This window comes from Bos grunniens, chromosome 18, assembly GCF_055505025.1.
Source record: "Bos grunniens cultivar Pamir isolate PY7600 chromosome 18, Bosgru_T2T1.0, whole genome shotgun sequence".
Classification (NCBI taxonomy): domain Eukaryota; kingdom Metazoa; phylum Chordata; class Mammalia; order Artiodactyla; family Bovidae; genus Bos; species Bos grunniens.
In genome coordinates, this window is record NC_141182.1 from 58,041,345 (window position 1) to 58,056,519 (window position 15,175).

The 15,175-nt window shown below is 49.3% G+C and overlaps 1 protein-coding gene and 1 long non-coding RNA gene across 16 annotated transcripts in view; one reads left to right on the top strand and one right to left on the bottom strand.

The window, feature by feature from the left end:
• Positions 1–15,175, bottom strand: part of LOC147354379 (sialic acid-binding Ig-like lectin 6) — a 56,695-nt gene that overhangs the window by 8,126 nt on the left and 33,394 nt on the right. For 2 of the 15 annotated variants that reach the window (XR_015146317.1, XM_086353832.1), the window contains exons 1-5: positions 7,938–8,074; positions 2,144–2,241; positions 1,658–1,941; positions 1,244–1,522; positions 1,012–1,059 (exon numbers count right to left, since the gene is read on the bottom strand). Coding sequence is in view for 13 of the 15 variants with exons in the window: in XM_086353832.1 (XP_086209958.1) it covers positions 1,012–1,059; positions 1,244–1,522; positions 1,658–1,941; positions 2,144–2,241; positions 7,938–7,973 (745 nt within the window). In the remaining 2 variants the exon portion in view is untranslated. Of the gene's footprint in view, positions 1–1,011; positions 1,150–1,243; positions 2,018–2,143; positions 2,315–3,819; positions 3,941–7,937; positions 8,075–15,175 lie in introns of those variants that run through there. The other 13 variants (XR_015146316.1, XM_086353828.1, XM_086353834.1 and 10 more) reach the window with 10 other exon arrangements.
• Positions 1,138–9,770, top strand: LOC147354380 (uncharacterized). The gene is made up of 3 exons (XR_015146375.1): positions 1,138–1,308; positions 4,649–4,814; positions 5,369–9,770. It is a non-coding gene; the product is annotated as an uncharacterized LOC147354380 (long non-coding RNA).

Consider the following 15,175-nt stretch of genomic DNA (forward strand, 5'->3'; position numbering starts at 1 on the left):
AGAGGACTGGCAGAGTCTGAACCACAGGAATTCAGAAGAAGCCCCAGTAGTTTACCTGGAGCTGCCCAGACTGTCCATCAGATGGGACATAGAGGGCTCAGGACAAGGATGTGTGTGTTTGAGATGCTCAGTCATGTTCGACTCTTTGTGACCCCATGGACTGTAGCCCTCCAGGGTCCTCTGTCCATGGGATTCTCCAGGCAAGAATACTGGAGTGGGTTGCCATGCCCTCCTCCAGGGAACCTTCCTGACCCAGGGATCGAACCCGGGTCTCCCATATGGTGGGCAGGTTCTTTACCATCTGAGCCACCAGGGAAGACCTGGTGGACAAGGATACAGTGAGCAAACGTAGTTATGGGACACAGAAGAGAAAACAGAAGGCGGTAAAACATCAGAGAGGGATTTCCTTGGTGGTCCAGTGGTTAGGGTTCCACACTTCCACTGCAGGGGACACGCGTTCAATCCCTGGTCAGGGAGCTAAGATCCTGCATGCTGCATTGTGTGGCCAACTGCTGAACCCCCACCGCCCCCCCCCCCAAAAAAAAAAAAAATCAGAGAGAATGCAAAAGGAATGTGACAGCTTCCTTTGAATTTAGCCAAAGAAAGCTGTGGGTGAGCTGAAGGTTAACTTCAGGGAGCTGAGCTTTTGGGATTCCGCTCCCCCTCCCCCACCGCAGCTCTCCCTGTGTCTGACCTCAATAGCTGGGCCCTCAAATATATTCCACTTAGCCCTCTGAGGGGGCTTCCCAGGTGGCACTAGTGGTAAAGAATCCGCCTGCCAATGCAGGACGCAGGAGTCGTGGGTTTGATCCCTGGGTGGGGCAGATCCCCTGGAGGAGGAAATGGCAACCTACTCCATTCTTGCCTGGGAAATCTCATGGACAGAGGAGCTTGGCGGGCTACAGTCCATGGGGTCGCAAAGAGTCTAACAGGACTGAGCAAAAAGTCCTCTGAGGTCCAACGAAGCTCTGGGTTCCATCCCCAGTCTGGAGGGAAGAGGTTTCTTCCTACCTGTCCTGTTTCCTTGGAAGATGCTGATGGCCACGTGCTGTGGAGCATCTGTGACAGAAGGATAAGCAGGATCAACATTCGTGGCCAGGGAGTGGGCGGGCACTGGTGCCATGGAAACAACCGAGTGGGCGGCCCTTCCTGTTCAGGGGCAAGACCCGGATGTCAAGCCCCACCACAGCTTCCCCTGCCCGCACACCCTCAGGCCCCCCCGGCATCCTTACCCCTCACTCACAGGTGACATTGAGCAGGATGGTTCGCTCCACCATCGCCCCGCTTGTGGGGAAGTTCACCTGACAGGTGAGCCTGGTGCCGTGGTCCTGGGGCCGTGGGGTGAGGGTGATCACCGACGAGAAGGGGGTCCTGGGGCCCAGGGAGCTGGGGGCAGCTGACGTCCAGGAGAAGATGGGGGGCGTGGCCCGCTCACAGGCCCAGGGCACAGAGCAGGTCAGGTTCCCGGGGCGGCCGGGCTCCAGGGCCCCCGGGCTGCGGACGTGGGGCTGGTGGGTGAGGGCTGGTGAGGGCAGAGAGAAGGATAGGGCGGGTCCCCTTGGCATCTTGTTGGCCTGCCCTGGGGTCTTGTCGTGGCGCCCCCATCCCAGCCCTGGTTTCCCGTGCCCCTTTCTTTCCCTGAGCGACCCTACCGTACCTGTCACGTTCAGAAAGAGCATCTTGTTTAGATATGCGTATTTACTGAAGTGTGTCTCGACTTGAAAGAAGTATGTCCCGCTGTCCCCTGCGTTGACATCCGTGATGCTCAGGCTGCAGTTTCTGGCCTGGGGCTCCCCGGGGACGGAGAATCGCCCCTGGGTCCCCTCACGCAGCTTCTGTTCTGGCTTGTTCGTGGCCACCGGGGGATCGCGTTTTGTATCTGCCCCTTCCCGGAACCAAAACATGTAGAACTTTCCAAAGTAAACCCAGGGCAGGGAAAATCTGCAGGGTACGAAGACACACAGGCCCTCCTGCACTGTCACATTCTGCCGCAGTTCCAGGCGCTGAGCTAGGGGTGCTGGGCAGAGGGAGAAAGTCAGCCTGGAGCTCCAGTGCCTGCCCCAGTGTGTGAGTGTGTGTCGGGGCGGGGGCGGGGGGTGAGGGGGTGGGGGGTGGGGTTCCCCGTGCCCCTCGGCCGACTCACCTTCCCATACCACTGGCAGCAGCAGCAGCAGCAGCAGCAGCAACAGCGGCATCCCTTCCCTGATGTCCCCCGGGGCAGGATCCACCTTCCGGATCCCTCTGAAAGAGAAGGCCAAGCTGCAGATAAGGGGCGGGCGGAGGAAGCTCAACCGGGAAGCTGCGGCGAGGATACCAGGCCACAAGCCCCTAAGAGGAAACTTAGAGAGTCAGCTGGCTTAGAGAGTCAGCCGTGGTTGGCCCCGCTGAGATCATTCTGCTGTTTCTGCATACTGGAAGGTGACCCCTGAGGATGGGAGGAGGCACGGGACTTGCCCGAGTGAGGCAGCAAGGAAGGATGAGAGCCCCCGAGTCCTGCCTCCTGGGCTCCTGCCCTGTTTTCTGCACTGGATAAGGGGGTTCCCCTATTTAGCTCCCCAAGAGTCATGGTCTGGGGAATCCTTGTGGAGGCGGCCTGTTAGGGATGGAACTGGAGATATCCTATATGAGCACCAGGGGCAGAAGAAGGTATAGATGAGGCAAGAGAAGCAACACATGCCTTTACTTCATTCATTCACAAACTAACAAAACAGGACAGATTTGGGACTTCCCTGGTGGTCTGGTGGTTAAGAATCCACCTTGCAACACAGGGGACGTGGGTTTGATCCCTGGTTGGGGAACTAAGATCCCACATGCCGTGGGGCAGCCAAGCCCACGTGCCACAACTACAGCCTGTGTGCTCTGGAGCCTGCGTGCCACAACTAGAGAGTAGCCTGTGTACCACAACGAAAGAGCCTGTGCGCCGCTGCTAAGACCCAACACGGCCAAAATGTGGTTTTTTTCTTAAACAAAAAAGACAGGTTTGAATCAGTTCTAACCCTCAACTAGCTCAAACAGTAGGGGAAGACAAACAAACCTGAGCTTTATTTAAGGGCAATGGGGAGCCACGGAAGGTTCTTGAGTAGAAGCAGGACAGAGTCATATAGGTATAACATGATCTCGCTGAAGCCAGTGTAGGGAACAGCTGGAAGGGAGAGGCTGGAGGCCAAGAGGAAGCTTCTGTGATTGGGAAGAAGAGAACCACGCCTGCGGGGAGATAGCAGCCTGGGGGATGGAGAAGGGACGCCATTGAAGACACTTTGAGGAAGTGAAATTTGAGGGGAGGCGTGGGGGGCCGGGGAGAGAGAGGCATGTAGAGTGACTCTCTGAGCCCTGACTCCAGTGACTGGGGGGTGAGGGGTGGAAGTGCCACCGCCAAGAGCAGGATAAATGTGCAGACGGAGGCTGAGAAGGTAGCAGAGCTGCCCCAGGAGGTGGACACATAGACACACTCACCGAGCGGGGGGCAGAGGGCCTTGGGCAGGCCAGTGGGAACCTGCACGCCTGCATGCCCACACGCCCCTGATTAAGCTTAACTGTGGGGTGTAGGGAGAGCTGGTGGTGGTGACCAAGATGGCCAGGTCAGGAAGAGAACAGGTGGTTATTGGTGACCCAGGTGAGAGTTTTGCCAGGGAGGGGAGAGAGGGGCAGCAGCCAGACAGCAGGGAGCAGAGAGGTGAGGCGAATGCGGGGTGGGGCGGGTTGTGGAATCCCACTGACCGCCTTTAGCCCTCTCCCACTTAAGCTTGAAGACCCCACTTCTGCCCTGAGCAGTAGGAACAGCCCCTCCATCACTGCCCCAGAGGAGCGCTTCCTTCCTACCTGTGCCATTTCCTTGGATGGGGGCCAATAGCCCAGGCTCTTGGAGCATTTGGAATGGAGATAAGAAGGTATTTTCTCCTTCAATCATGGGGCGAGATGATGACTTTAACTCTGGCTGGATCTGCAGAAGGGTGGCGAGGCAAGATACTGGAGTGGGTTGCCATGCCCTCTTTCAGGGGATCTTCCTGACCCAGGAATTGAACCTGCATCTCTTACGTCTCCTGCGTGGTGGTGGGGGACTGTTGTGGTTTCTTCTCCCTTTTCAGGCCAGGCTTCTGGCCAAGCATCACCTCCTACAGGCGCTGCGATTGGGCCCCTCCTCAGGGACCCAGGTGTCCTGACCAACACCGAGAAGGTATGCTGAACCTGATTGGGGCCAGGAGCTCAGCCAAGTGGGGAGAGACAGCCTGAGCTGCTAGTGTCAGAGGCAGCTGCTTAAAGCAGTTGAGTCAAAATGAAAATAACAATTAAGCCTTTAATCACCTATTGTGATGATATAAGCAACAGTCTAAATGGAAAAGCAGTGACTCCCCCACGTTCAGGAATGGTTGCGGGGGTGTTAAAGAAAAAGATGTGATTCTAATTGTTAAGGGGAAAAAAATTATTCTTGGCACTTCTTTTTCATTTTTTTAAAAAAAACTGGAGTATAGTTTTATACTGCTATGTCTGTTTCTGCTGTTCAGCAAAGCGAATCAACCATATGTTTACATATGCCCCCTCTTTTTGAATTTCCTTCCCATTTAGGTCACCACAGAGCAGAAAGTAGAGTTCCCTGTGCTGCACAATATGTTCTCATTAGTTATTTGTTTTATACACTGTTGTTGTTTAGGTGCTCAATCACATCTGATTCTCTGCGACCCCATGGACCCCACCAGGCTCCTCTGTCCATGGGATTCTCCAGGCAAGAATACTGGAGTGGGTGGCCATGCCTCTTCCAGGGGATCTTCCTGACCCAAGGATCGAACCTGCATCTCTTACATCTCCTGCGTTGGCAGGTGGGTTCTTTACCACCAGTTCCACCAGGGAACCTGACACAGTGTAGTATATATAGGTGAATCCCAATCTCCCAATTCACCCTACCACCCACCCTTCGCCCCTTGGCAACCACACATCTGTTCCTTCCACTTGTGTCTCTGTTTCTGCTCATGACACTTAAGGAACCATGAAGCAGACTTCATTCAGGACCTTTGTCATAGGTTCAGGGACCTCCGCAATGGGGGTTTGCTGCAGGGGAAAGAGACCAGGCTCAACTCTGACAACGATGAGAAAGACTGGGGATTTATTGCCAAAGAGGAGGGTGAGGGGTCAGCAGATAGAAAATTACTGAAAGGAAACATCGGGGGAAAAGGGGGTTCTGGCTAAACCGACCCACCAGGCTTCTTGCTGAAGGCAGGACAGGATGACCAGACAGCAGCTGGGGGCTGGAGGATGAGGAAGCCCATCAGATATGGAGGGTAAGGGATGTGGGTTGCACTGATTTCCCTGGTGGTGCGGTGGGTAAGAATCCACCTGCCAGTGCAGGGGACATGTGTTTGATCCTTGGTTCCAGAAGATTACACGTGGTGCAGGGCAGTGAAAGTCCGTGCACCACAGCTACTGAGCCTGGACTCTGGAGCCAGCGAGCCGCAACTCCTGAAGCCCGCGTGCTTGGCGCCTGTGCTCCACAACACGAGAAGCCACTGTGAAAGCCGGTGCACCGCAACAAGGAGTAACCCCCGCTCTCTGCAAACAGAGGAAGCCTTCACGCAGCAATGAAGACCCAGCACAACCAAAAATAAATCAGTTAAAAAAAAGAACTCGAAGAGCCTGGCTAGAGTTGAGCCAAGGGGAGAATCTTTGTCAAGGGGTCTGATGGGCCAGCACAGACATGAGGGTCATTTCATGTACCAGGGACCCAGAACAAAAAGCTGCGACAGATCTATGGATCCTGGGTTGGGGCGTGGGGGTAGGCGTGGAAAAGTACCGAGTCCTGAATCAGAGTGGGGCAAAGTGTCTTCAAGTTTTCCTCCTCCCCGCCCTGCATTAGAAGGCCTCGGAAGAGGTGCCTGAAGACCTCTGCCCAAGGCTTCAGATAGACAGACCAAGAATGAGCTAGGAATGCAAAAATGTAAAGAGTATGACAGGCCAGAGCAGTCTGAGTCCTTCTCTGCAACTCCTTTCAGAGACTGCAGTGCGCAGACAACATCCCCATGAGGCCAGCCGAGGAAAGCTTTCGCGTTTGCCTATGATCAGGTCAGAAAAATCACCTGTAGGTTTGTAGCCATGAGCTGAATTCCTCGGATGGCTCTGTGCACAGACCTTTCGCCTCCTGTGGCTTTCCAGGTGGCTCAGTGATAAGGAATCTGCCTGCAATGCAGGAGCTGTAGGAGATATGGGTTCGATCCCTGGGCCAGGAAGATCCCCTGGAGAAGGAAACAGCGACACACTCCAGTATTCCTGCCTGGGAAAATCCCATGGATAGAGGAGCTACCCCTGTGGGCTACATACAGTCCATGGGGTTGCAAAAGAGTCGAACACAACTTAGCAACTAAACAGCAACATCTATCACCTCCTAGGAAGGTCGCCTGAAAACATAGGGCTAGTGTCGTGATCTCTTCTTTAAAATTTATTTTTAATATTTTCATTGGAGTATAGTTCATTTGCGATGTTGTGTTAAGTTTCAGGTGTACAGCAAAGCGAATCAGTTGTATATATGTATGTTATATATAATGTGTGTATCCTGGTGTCTTGTTCTTGGGACCCGAGCATATGGGTGAATAATAAGGAATGGGGAGCCTTGGGTCCCGTGGAGGAGAGAAGTATCTTCCTACTGGACTTTGAGCTGTTTAGACTCTAAGACAGTTGGGCTTCAGGTTAAAGGGATGTAGATTTGGGGATATTCTGGTATAAGGTGGAGAGAAGGAAAAGATTCAGACCTCAAAAAGGAGATCCTGAGAGTCCACCTCAGCTTCCCCTGGGATCGTGAACGCTTCTCCCCACCTTTCAGATAAGAAGCACCTGTGTTCCTGTCTCTAGGGTCCTCTGCTGGGGATCCTTGACTGCTTGTCACATTCAGATATATAAGGAGTCGTGCACGCGTGCTCAGTCACTTAGTTGTGTCTGACTCTTCTCGACCTTTGTAGCCCTTTAAAGTCCATTGTCCATGGGATTTTGCAGGCAAGAATACTGGAGCGGGTTGCCATTTCCTACTCCAGAGATCAATCCTGTGTCTTCTGCATTGGCAGGCAGATTCTTTATCACCGGGCCACCTGGGAAGCCCCATATTGGGAGTCATTTTTCACATGATATTTCTCTACCTGAAAGTATTCTCACTTTCCTGCACCTTGGCAAATCTAATGCTTAGAGAGCAACTGTGGGCCCCTGGGCCCCACAGAAGGTTGGACTGGCCCCACAGAGTTTCTTCCAGATTTTGATGGGGGTCTGTGGGTGGAAAGGGATTACAGTGTCTGCTGGACACCTCTGGGATCTGAAGGTGGATGTTGAGTGGGCTAAAGTCAGTCCAGAAAACCCAAGGGTTGAAGTGAACAGGATGGGAAGCACGAGTCCTCCTTCACCACCCTCAGTGAAGGTTACACCTGCACCACCCTCCAGGGACCACTGCAGGAAACAGAGCCTCTGACTGCAGCCCCACCCGGAAACCACCTCCTCACATCTGCTGCCCTCCCAGCTGCAGCCACAGTGGCAGCAACATCTCTGGGCTCCAGAGGCTAATCTGGAGTCACCTGACACCATCTGATTAGTCTCCTAGCTTAGAGGTGGGGGCGACCATGGGGTGGCAAGAGAGCTGGGACACTTCTTGGGTTGAAGTGTATGACTTCTGTACCAGTCTTCTCTCCAGCAGAAATACCCCTCTCTCCTTTGCGCCACCGGGGAGGGGGGTCGGGGGGAAGTGAAAGCCGAGCTCTTCTCTCTTGGGGCCACAGCTGTCTTATACCCTGAAACCCTGACTTTCACCCCCGCAGACCAACTCCCACTTCCCTTAAGTGAGATGTGGAGTTTCGGGGTCCATTTTCCCCACATAGGTTTCTCGGAGCCTGGTTAGAACCTAGACAGGGAGGCTTTTATCCTGTTCATTACCAGTCCCCAAGCCCGTCCCACTTCTTCACATCAGAACGTACCCACAGCGGGATCGCTCTTTCCAGCCAAGAGAGCATGTGGTCCCCAGAAGCGGGTGTGGCGCTGTCCGTGTTGCTGACGGGGTCGGGTTTGAAGCTTGGGAATCATTGGATTATGCAGAAAGGTCTGACTAGACACGAATCAGATCTGGACCTCAGGCCAGGAAAGCAGCTGAGTCAGAAGGGTTCGGCCTGCCGAGGAAGGAGAAGATCAGGGAGGGGCCGACCCTCTGGTCTGGGGGCTTGTCTTTCCCTGAGGCTCTCTTTCTTCCTTCTTCTTTACACTCTAAAATCCTCTGGGTTCTGTCAGGCCACTGGATTATAGTCAGCTGCAGCTCCCACCCGCCTCACCTCCCACTGACATCTTGTTTTGAGAGAAAAATAAAGCCCTATTGGTTAAGGTTCCTGAAAGTCAGCTTTTTTTTTTTTTTAAACTTAGAGTGAAATGCATTTCTAATTGATACAGTCTGTGGAGACTCCTCCAATTCCATTTAAAGCCAACACGACGTTTTCCAAAAGTGCCCTACTCTCATGAGAATGCATGGTATGCCTGACTTTTTTCACTTTTGCTAATTCAAGAGTAGAGAAACAGTATTATATCTTTTCTTTGCATTGATGTGATTATAAACAACTTTTCTCATCTTTTAAAATTAACTGTAACCCCTGTCTGTGAATTATCTGTTCAAAGGGGGACTTCCCTGGTGGTGCAGTGGATAAGGATCCACCTGCCAGTGCAGGGGACATGGGTCCGATCCCTGGTCCAGAAAGATTACATATGCCTCAGAGCAACTAAGCCCTTGAGTCACAACTACTGAGCCCACATGCTGCAAGGACCAAAGCCTGCACACTTAGAGCCTGTGTTCCACAATAAGAGAAGGCACTGCCATGAGACGCCGCGCACCGCAACAGAGTAGCCCCCGCTCATGGCAACTAGAGAAAGCCAGAGCAAAGCAACGAAGATTCAGTGCAGCCAAAAATTTAAAAAATAATAAAAAAATGTCTTAAATCTACTCAAAGGGTTTACACAGAAGGACTGTGGCGTTTTCCTGATCAACCTCTCTAGAGACTCTGATCTCATCCCTATTACTAACCTTGTGTGCTGTGCTAAGTTGCTTCAGTTGTGTCCGACTCTATACAACGCTATGGACTGTACCCACGAGGCTCCCGCGTCCATGGAATTCTTCAGGCAAGAATACTAGAGTGGGTTGCCATGCCCTCCTCCAGGGGATCCTCCCAGGGATCAAACCCGCCTCTCTGTGTCTCCTGCATTGGCAGGTGGGTTCTTTACCACTAGCCCTACCTGGAAAGCCCATTATTAACCTTAGAGGGTAATATGTTTACCAATGAAACACATACCCCTAAATTTCAAAGTTATGGTTTTATAAATACTGTTTTTAATGTTTATGTGATTGGCATCCTACAGTACACATTTTCTTTCCTGGCTATTTCCATGTCAGCTGAAAATTTTTTTATGGTGAAGTGTATAATGTTCAGAAGATAAACGGGTAAGTGTGCACTGTAGTGATGTACCACACAGCAAATGCAGTCAGTTCACAAAATATCTCCAGTTTGAAATATCAAGTATGGCCAGTTCCCCAAATAGCTCAACAGTCTACACTCCCACCATAGAGCATGAAGTTCCTATTTTCTCACATCTCTGCAACACTTGCTGTTATCTGCCTTTTGGGTTTTCCAATCTGACATGTGTAGAGCAGTATCTGGTTTCTGTGTGGTGTTTTTCCATTACCAGTGTGTTTGAGCATCTCAATGTGGACTTGTTTTCCATTCATATTTCCACATTTCTGAAATAAATATTCATATTCTTTGCTATTTTTATATTGGCTTGCTTTTCTTCTTGTTGATTTGTGGAAATTTTGGTGCATTCTAATTAAAAAGCTCTTGTGAGCTTAAATGAAGGAAATAATTGCTCCCATTCTGCCATTTCTTGATTCAATTTATCTCCGTTGTCCTTCATTTTGATGTGATCAAATCTATGTGTCGCTGGTCACAGCACTGTGGGATGCAACACTGTGTACTCCTAAAAGTATCCACGATCGTGGCTTTTACATGAACCATTTCCATGTTTTCTTTATAGTTTTATCACCAATGAATCCCTAGAAAGTACAGTTCACACAAACCTATTTTTGAACTTTTTATAAGTATAATCATATTATGTCATTGCCTGTGTCTTGCTTCATTTTTTTTTATTGTGGTATAATTTACATATAATGAAGATATATTTAGGCACATTTGTAAATAATGGATTTATACCCAACAAGTAATTTTTAAAATAAGTAATAGACTTTATTTTTTTGGACAGTGTTAGGTTTACAGAAAAATTGAGCAGATACTACAGGCAGCTCCCATATGTACCTTGACCCCCTCACATTCTTCCATCTTGCATTACTGTAGAGTATTTGTTACAGTTAATGAACCAATACTGACACATTACCATCAACTGAAGTCCATAGTTTTCATTGAAGTTCTCTCTTTGTGTTATCCAGTTCTATGCGTTTTGACAAAAGCATAATATCATATCCAACATTACAGTATCTTACATATTTTATCATATATGGATGATATACACTTTATATGACATACAGATCTATATATATAATAAGTAATTTTTATATTATGTATTTATGTATACTGCACATGTTTTAATGGGTTTTGATAAATGGATACATCCACCTCAACCAAGATGTGGAATATTTCCATCACTGCTCAAATTTTCCTTATACTAGCCCTCGCCTGTGGCAGCCTTCCTATCACCATAGCTTAGTTTTAGCCATATTAGAACTTCAGAGAAATGGAATCGTAATCACGTGCTCTTTCACAGCTAGCTTCTTGGGATTCTTGCATGAGGTTGGCCCCTGCGTTGGCAGTTCATTTCATTTCATTGCTGAGTAGACTCTCCAGAACAGGAGGTCCAGAATTGTCTGCTTCCCGTGCCTGCCCTCAAGTTCTGGAGAACTGTCCCTGGGGTGGGGGTCGCTCCTGCTTATCTCACATGCTCCATCAAAGACCTGGGGCCTCTGGGGCAAACTCACATCAGCAGCAAGTCCCCTCTGGGCTTCTGCTCTGACAACTCCAGGAGCCCAAAGATGGTGGGCATCAGGAGGCTCCAACCAGAGCCGCAGGAGAGAGTGGGGCTGGGCTGGGAAGGAGAATCCTGTAGCCTCGACAATGTGGCCTGACCCAGGGCTCTGCAGAGGCACTGAGAAGCCCTTGAAAGGCAGTGACCATATGGCCACTCATCCACCATTCTCTCTACATCAATTTCTGGGGACCCATGGAGAAGGTCATGGGGCTAGGCACTGATGGTAGACAAAGATCAGGAAAACTGAACAGCAATAAAACAAACAAACAAAAAACCCCACAAGAGATTTGGACTACACTTAATGAAACTTAATCACAGGTCTGCCACCTTATAACTGTGAGAATATGAACTAGTTGTAGTTTCCAAAATGTGGAGGAAGGTACTAATCACAGAAGTGAAAGTGACATTCAATGAGGCTTGTGAAACCCTGAGCATCTGCTTCGCACTTGACAAACACTGGACCCTAAATAATCCCTAATTGGGGGTTTCAAGTAACTCATTCCAACAGGAACCCATCATCAATCTGCTCATCAGCCCATCACTGACCCTTACCATGTCCTCAGGCACCCAAGGAGATGCCAACACTGACCCACTCATCCATTCACAAAGGACCTCAACACTCACTGCCCAACGTCTCTAGCTGAATGGCTCCCATATGCTTCCCTTAGTCCCCCATTTTACTGATTTCATAGGTCCTCCATCACTGGCCCCCTGAATGTATTACAATGTAAACCTCAAAGCCCTCTGATTCCTGAAGCTCCCATTCCCAATCAGTCACTGCTTCCTACGGTCCCCTAAGCAGTGGCTCACTTCCCCAAATGTCCCCCGGCCCCAGGAATGGTTCTCAAGAACCAGGGGACAGACACAGGAGGAGCAGATCTGGACTCCCTGTTCCTGAGACAAGCTGGATCCTCCTGCTGAGAGCAAATCACAAGGGGCCTTCTTTCCTTGTCCACAGGCCTTCTGTATTACCAAAGAAACCATGGTCTGGCTGATGAAGAAGTGTGTGTCTGTTAGAATAGATGTGCTGGGGAGAGTGATGGGCAATCTGTAGGATGAGTATTGGGGGTGGGTCCAGGTGAGTGATGGAGGAGATTTACAGTGGGTCATAGGGGGCGGGGTCTTTGAGGAGAGTGATCTCCTCCAGGGCACTGGGGAGGGGGGTGAATGATGGGGGCTGTGTAAGGTGAGTGATGAGAGGGTCTTTGGGCTGTGTGACAGGGAGTCTGTGGGGTGAATGATGAGGTTCTGAGTGTTGGGGGCAAGTTGGATGTACGGTTCATGAAGTTTAACCCTCTCCTTTTGTTTTTCTGTATCAGTGCATCAGTACTTTTGTAACCATTAAACTCCAAGTGTAGTTTTACTGTTGGGTTTTATATCATTGGTTCATGAGACCTGCTCATCTGAGGACAGTGAACATGCATCTGAGGAGGGACTCAAGTTTTGAAACTTACAGGAGTTGAAGCTGGTTGGGCCCTTAGCACCTGCCGGGCACATAGTAAACAGTGAATAAAATAAAAGTTAGGTATCAGGTACCATGTTTAATTTCCACATAATCCTGTCAGCTAACTATTACGTTCATTATTATACCCATTCTGTGGATGAGGAAATGGAGGCTGAGTGCTGTTACATAACTTGCCTTAAGGCCAAAAAGGAAGTAAAAGGATGTACAGGGAATCAGTCCAACATCTGCCTCATTCTAAACTGCACACAATCGCCACTATCCCATGTGGTTCCCTACATGACCACCATTTCCATTTCCTGTTGCCTTCAGACAGCTTAAGTTTTGGAGTGGCCATGTCTGTTGTGCCTACTCTGAGCTACTGGACATTTCACTGCCTATCCATGACTCCCTACATAGCCCAGCCTTTCCAACAAAGATAAAAGTTAAATTCACCATACCCAACCTTGCACCATGACCTGGAAAACCCACAGATCTGTATCATATCAGGACACTGAATCACTGATTATCTCCTGTCTGAAGATAAGGCTGCCAGAGGATCCTGAAATGCCCCTGAATCACTGACATGGCCCAAGCTCTGACATCATTAATCTATCTTATTGCTACTAATTTCACAAATCTTCAAATAATCCCCCAAACAAGGCTCGAAATATGGCATTCCAATGGAAACCCATCAAGAATCTGTTCAACTGCCAGTCAGTGACTTTTAACACATTCACTGGGACCCAAAGAAGAGCCAACCATGACCATTTCCCCAAAGACTGTCAACACTCACCATTTGGAAGCAATGCAGTCACAAACTCCCATCACTGTCTCCTACACCTCCAGTCAACTGGCCTCAACATGCTCACAATTTCAGCTCTCCTCAGCACTCCATGCTACCAACTCATTACCACTCACTGGCCCCCCAAGTGTGCTACAACATGACCCTCAAGTCCTGCAGTCCCTGAAGCTCCCAGACTCAGTCAATTCCCAAACCCTACAGTCTCCCAAGCCATGAATCATTTCCCCACATGTCCTCTAATACCATCCACTAAGGCAGAAGGAGAAGGGTATGACAGAGGATGAGATGGTTGGATGGCATCATTGATTCAATGGACATGAGTTTGAGCAAGCTCTGGGAGTTGGTGATGGACAGGGAAGCCTGACGTGTTCATGGGGTCGCAAAAAGCGGGACATGACTGAGTGACTGAACTGAAGTGAACTGAAGGTCCTCTTAAGATACATGTTCACTATCCTCAAATGAGCAAGCCCCTAGGAAAGAACAGTTAGAACTGGACATGGAACAATAGACTGCTTCCAAATAGGAAAAGGAGTACGTCAAGACTGTATATTGTCACCCTGCTTATTTAACTTATAAGCAGAGTACATCATGAGAAACGCTGGGCTGGAGGAAGCACAGGCTGGAATCAAGATTGCTGGGAGAAATATCAATAACCTCAGATATGCAGATGACACCATCCTTATGGCAGAAAGTGAAGAAGAACTAAAGAGCCTCTCAATGAAGGTGAAAGAGGAGAGTGAAAAAGTTGGCTTAAAGCTCAACATTCAGAAAACTAAGATCATGGCATCTGGTCCCATCACTTCATGGCAAATAGATGGGGAAACAGTGAAAACAGTGGCTGACTTTTTCTGAGCTCCAAAATCACTGCAGATGGTGATTGCAGCTATGAAATTAAAAGATGCTTACTCCTTGGAAGGAAAGTTATGACCAACCTAGACAGCATATTAAAAAGCAGAGATATTACTTTGTCAATAAAGGTCCATCTAGTCAAGGCTATGATTTTTCTGGTGGTCATGTATAGATGTGAGAGTTGGATTATAAAGAAAGCTGAGCACTGAAGAATTGATGCTTTTGAACTGTGGTGTTGGAGAAGACTCTTGAGAGTCCCTTGGACTGCAAGGAGATCCAACCAGTCCATCCTAAAGGAAATCAGTCCTGAATATTCATTGGAAGGACTGATGCTGAAGCTGAAACTCTAATACTTTGGCCACCTGATGCGAAGAGCAGACTCATTTGAAAAGACCCTGATGCTGGGAAACGTTGAGAGCAGGAAGAGAAGGGGACGACAGAGGATGGGATGGTTAGATGGCATCACCAACTCAATGGACATGGGTTTGGGTGCACTCCGGGAGTTGGTGATGGATAGGGAGGCCTGGTGTGCTGTGGTTCATGGGGTTGCAAAGAGTCAGACACGACTGAGTGACTGAACTGAACCAGGAAAAGACAAAATAAAAACTCATATTAAGGTACATTTGGGATTTTAAAATTACAAAAACAGCATATATGACAATTACCAAAAGTACATAAAAAATATACAAGGTTGAAAAGTAATGAACTTATCATCCAATTTAAGCTACAGAAAACACCCCCTTCACACACCTCACAGCTCCTCCATCATTCATCCTGCAAATGACCCCGGCTGACCTCCTATCACTACCCCACAGAACTCCCATCACTCACTCTAGAGACGCACCCATTATTCAACTCTCAGATCCCTTTCCCCATTATTCTCCCCACAGAATCGTCACCACTTGCCACAAACAGACATCCCATCACTGAGCCCCCAAAAGCCCCCAAACAACCACGCTATATCACCTCAGCTTCCCTCAAGCACTGTGTGGGTGAAAAATCTGTGGTAACATCAGTGAAACCATCTCTCTAGGCCACTTCCAGTT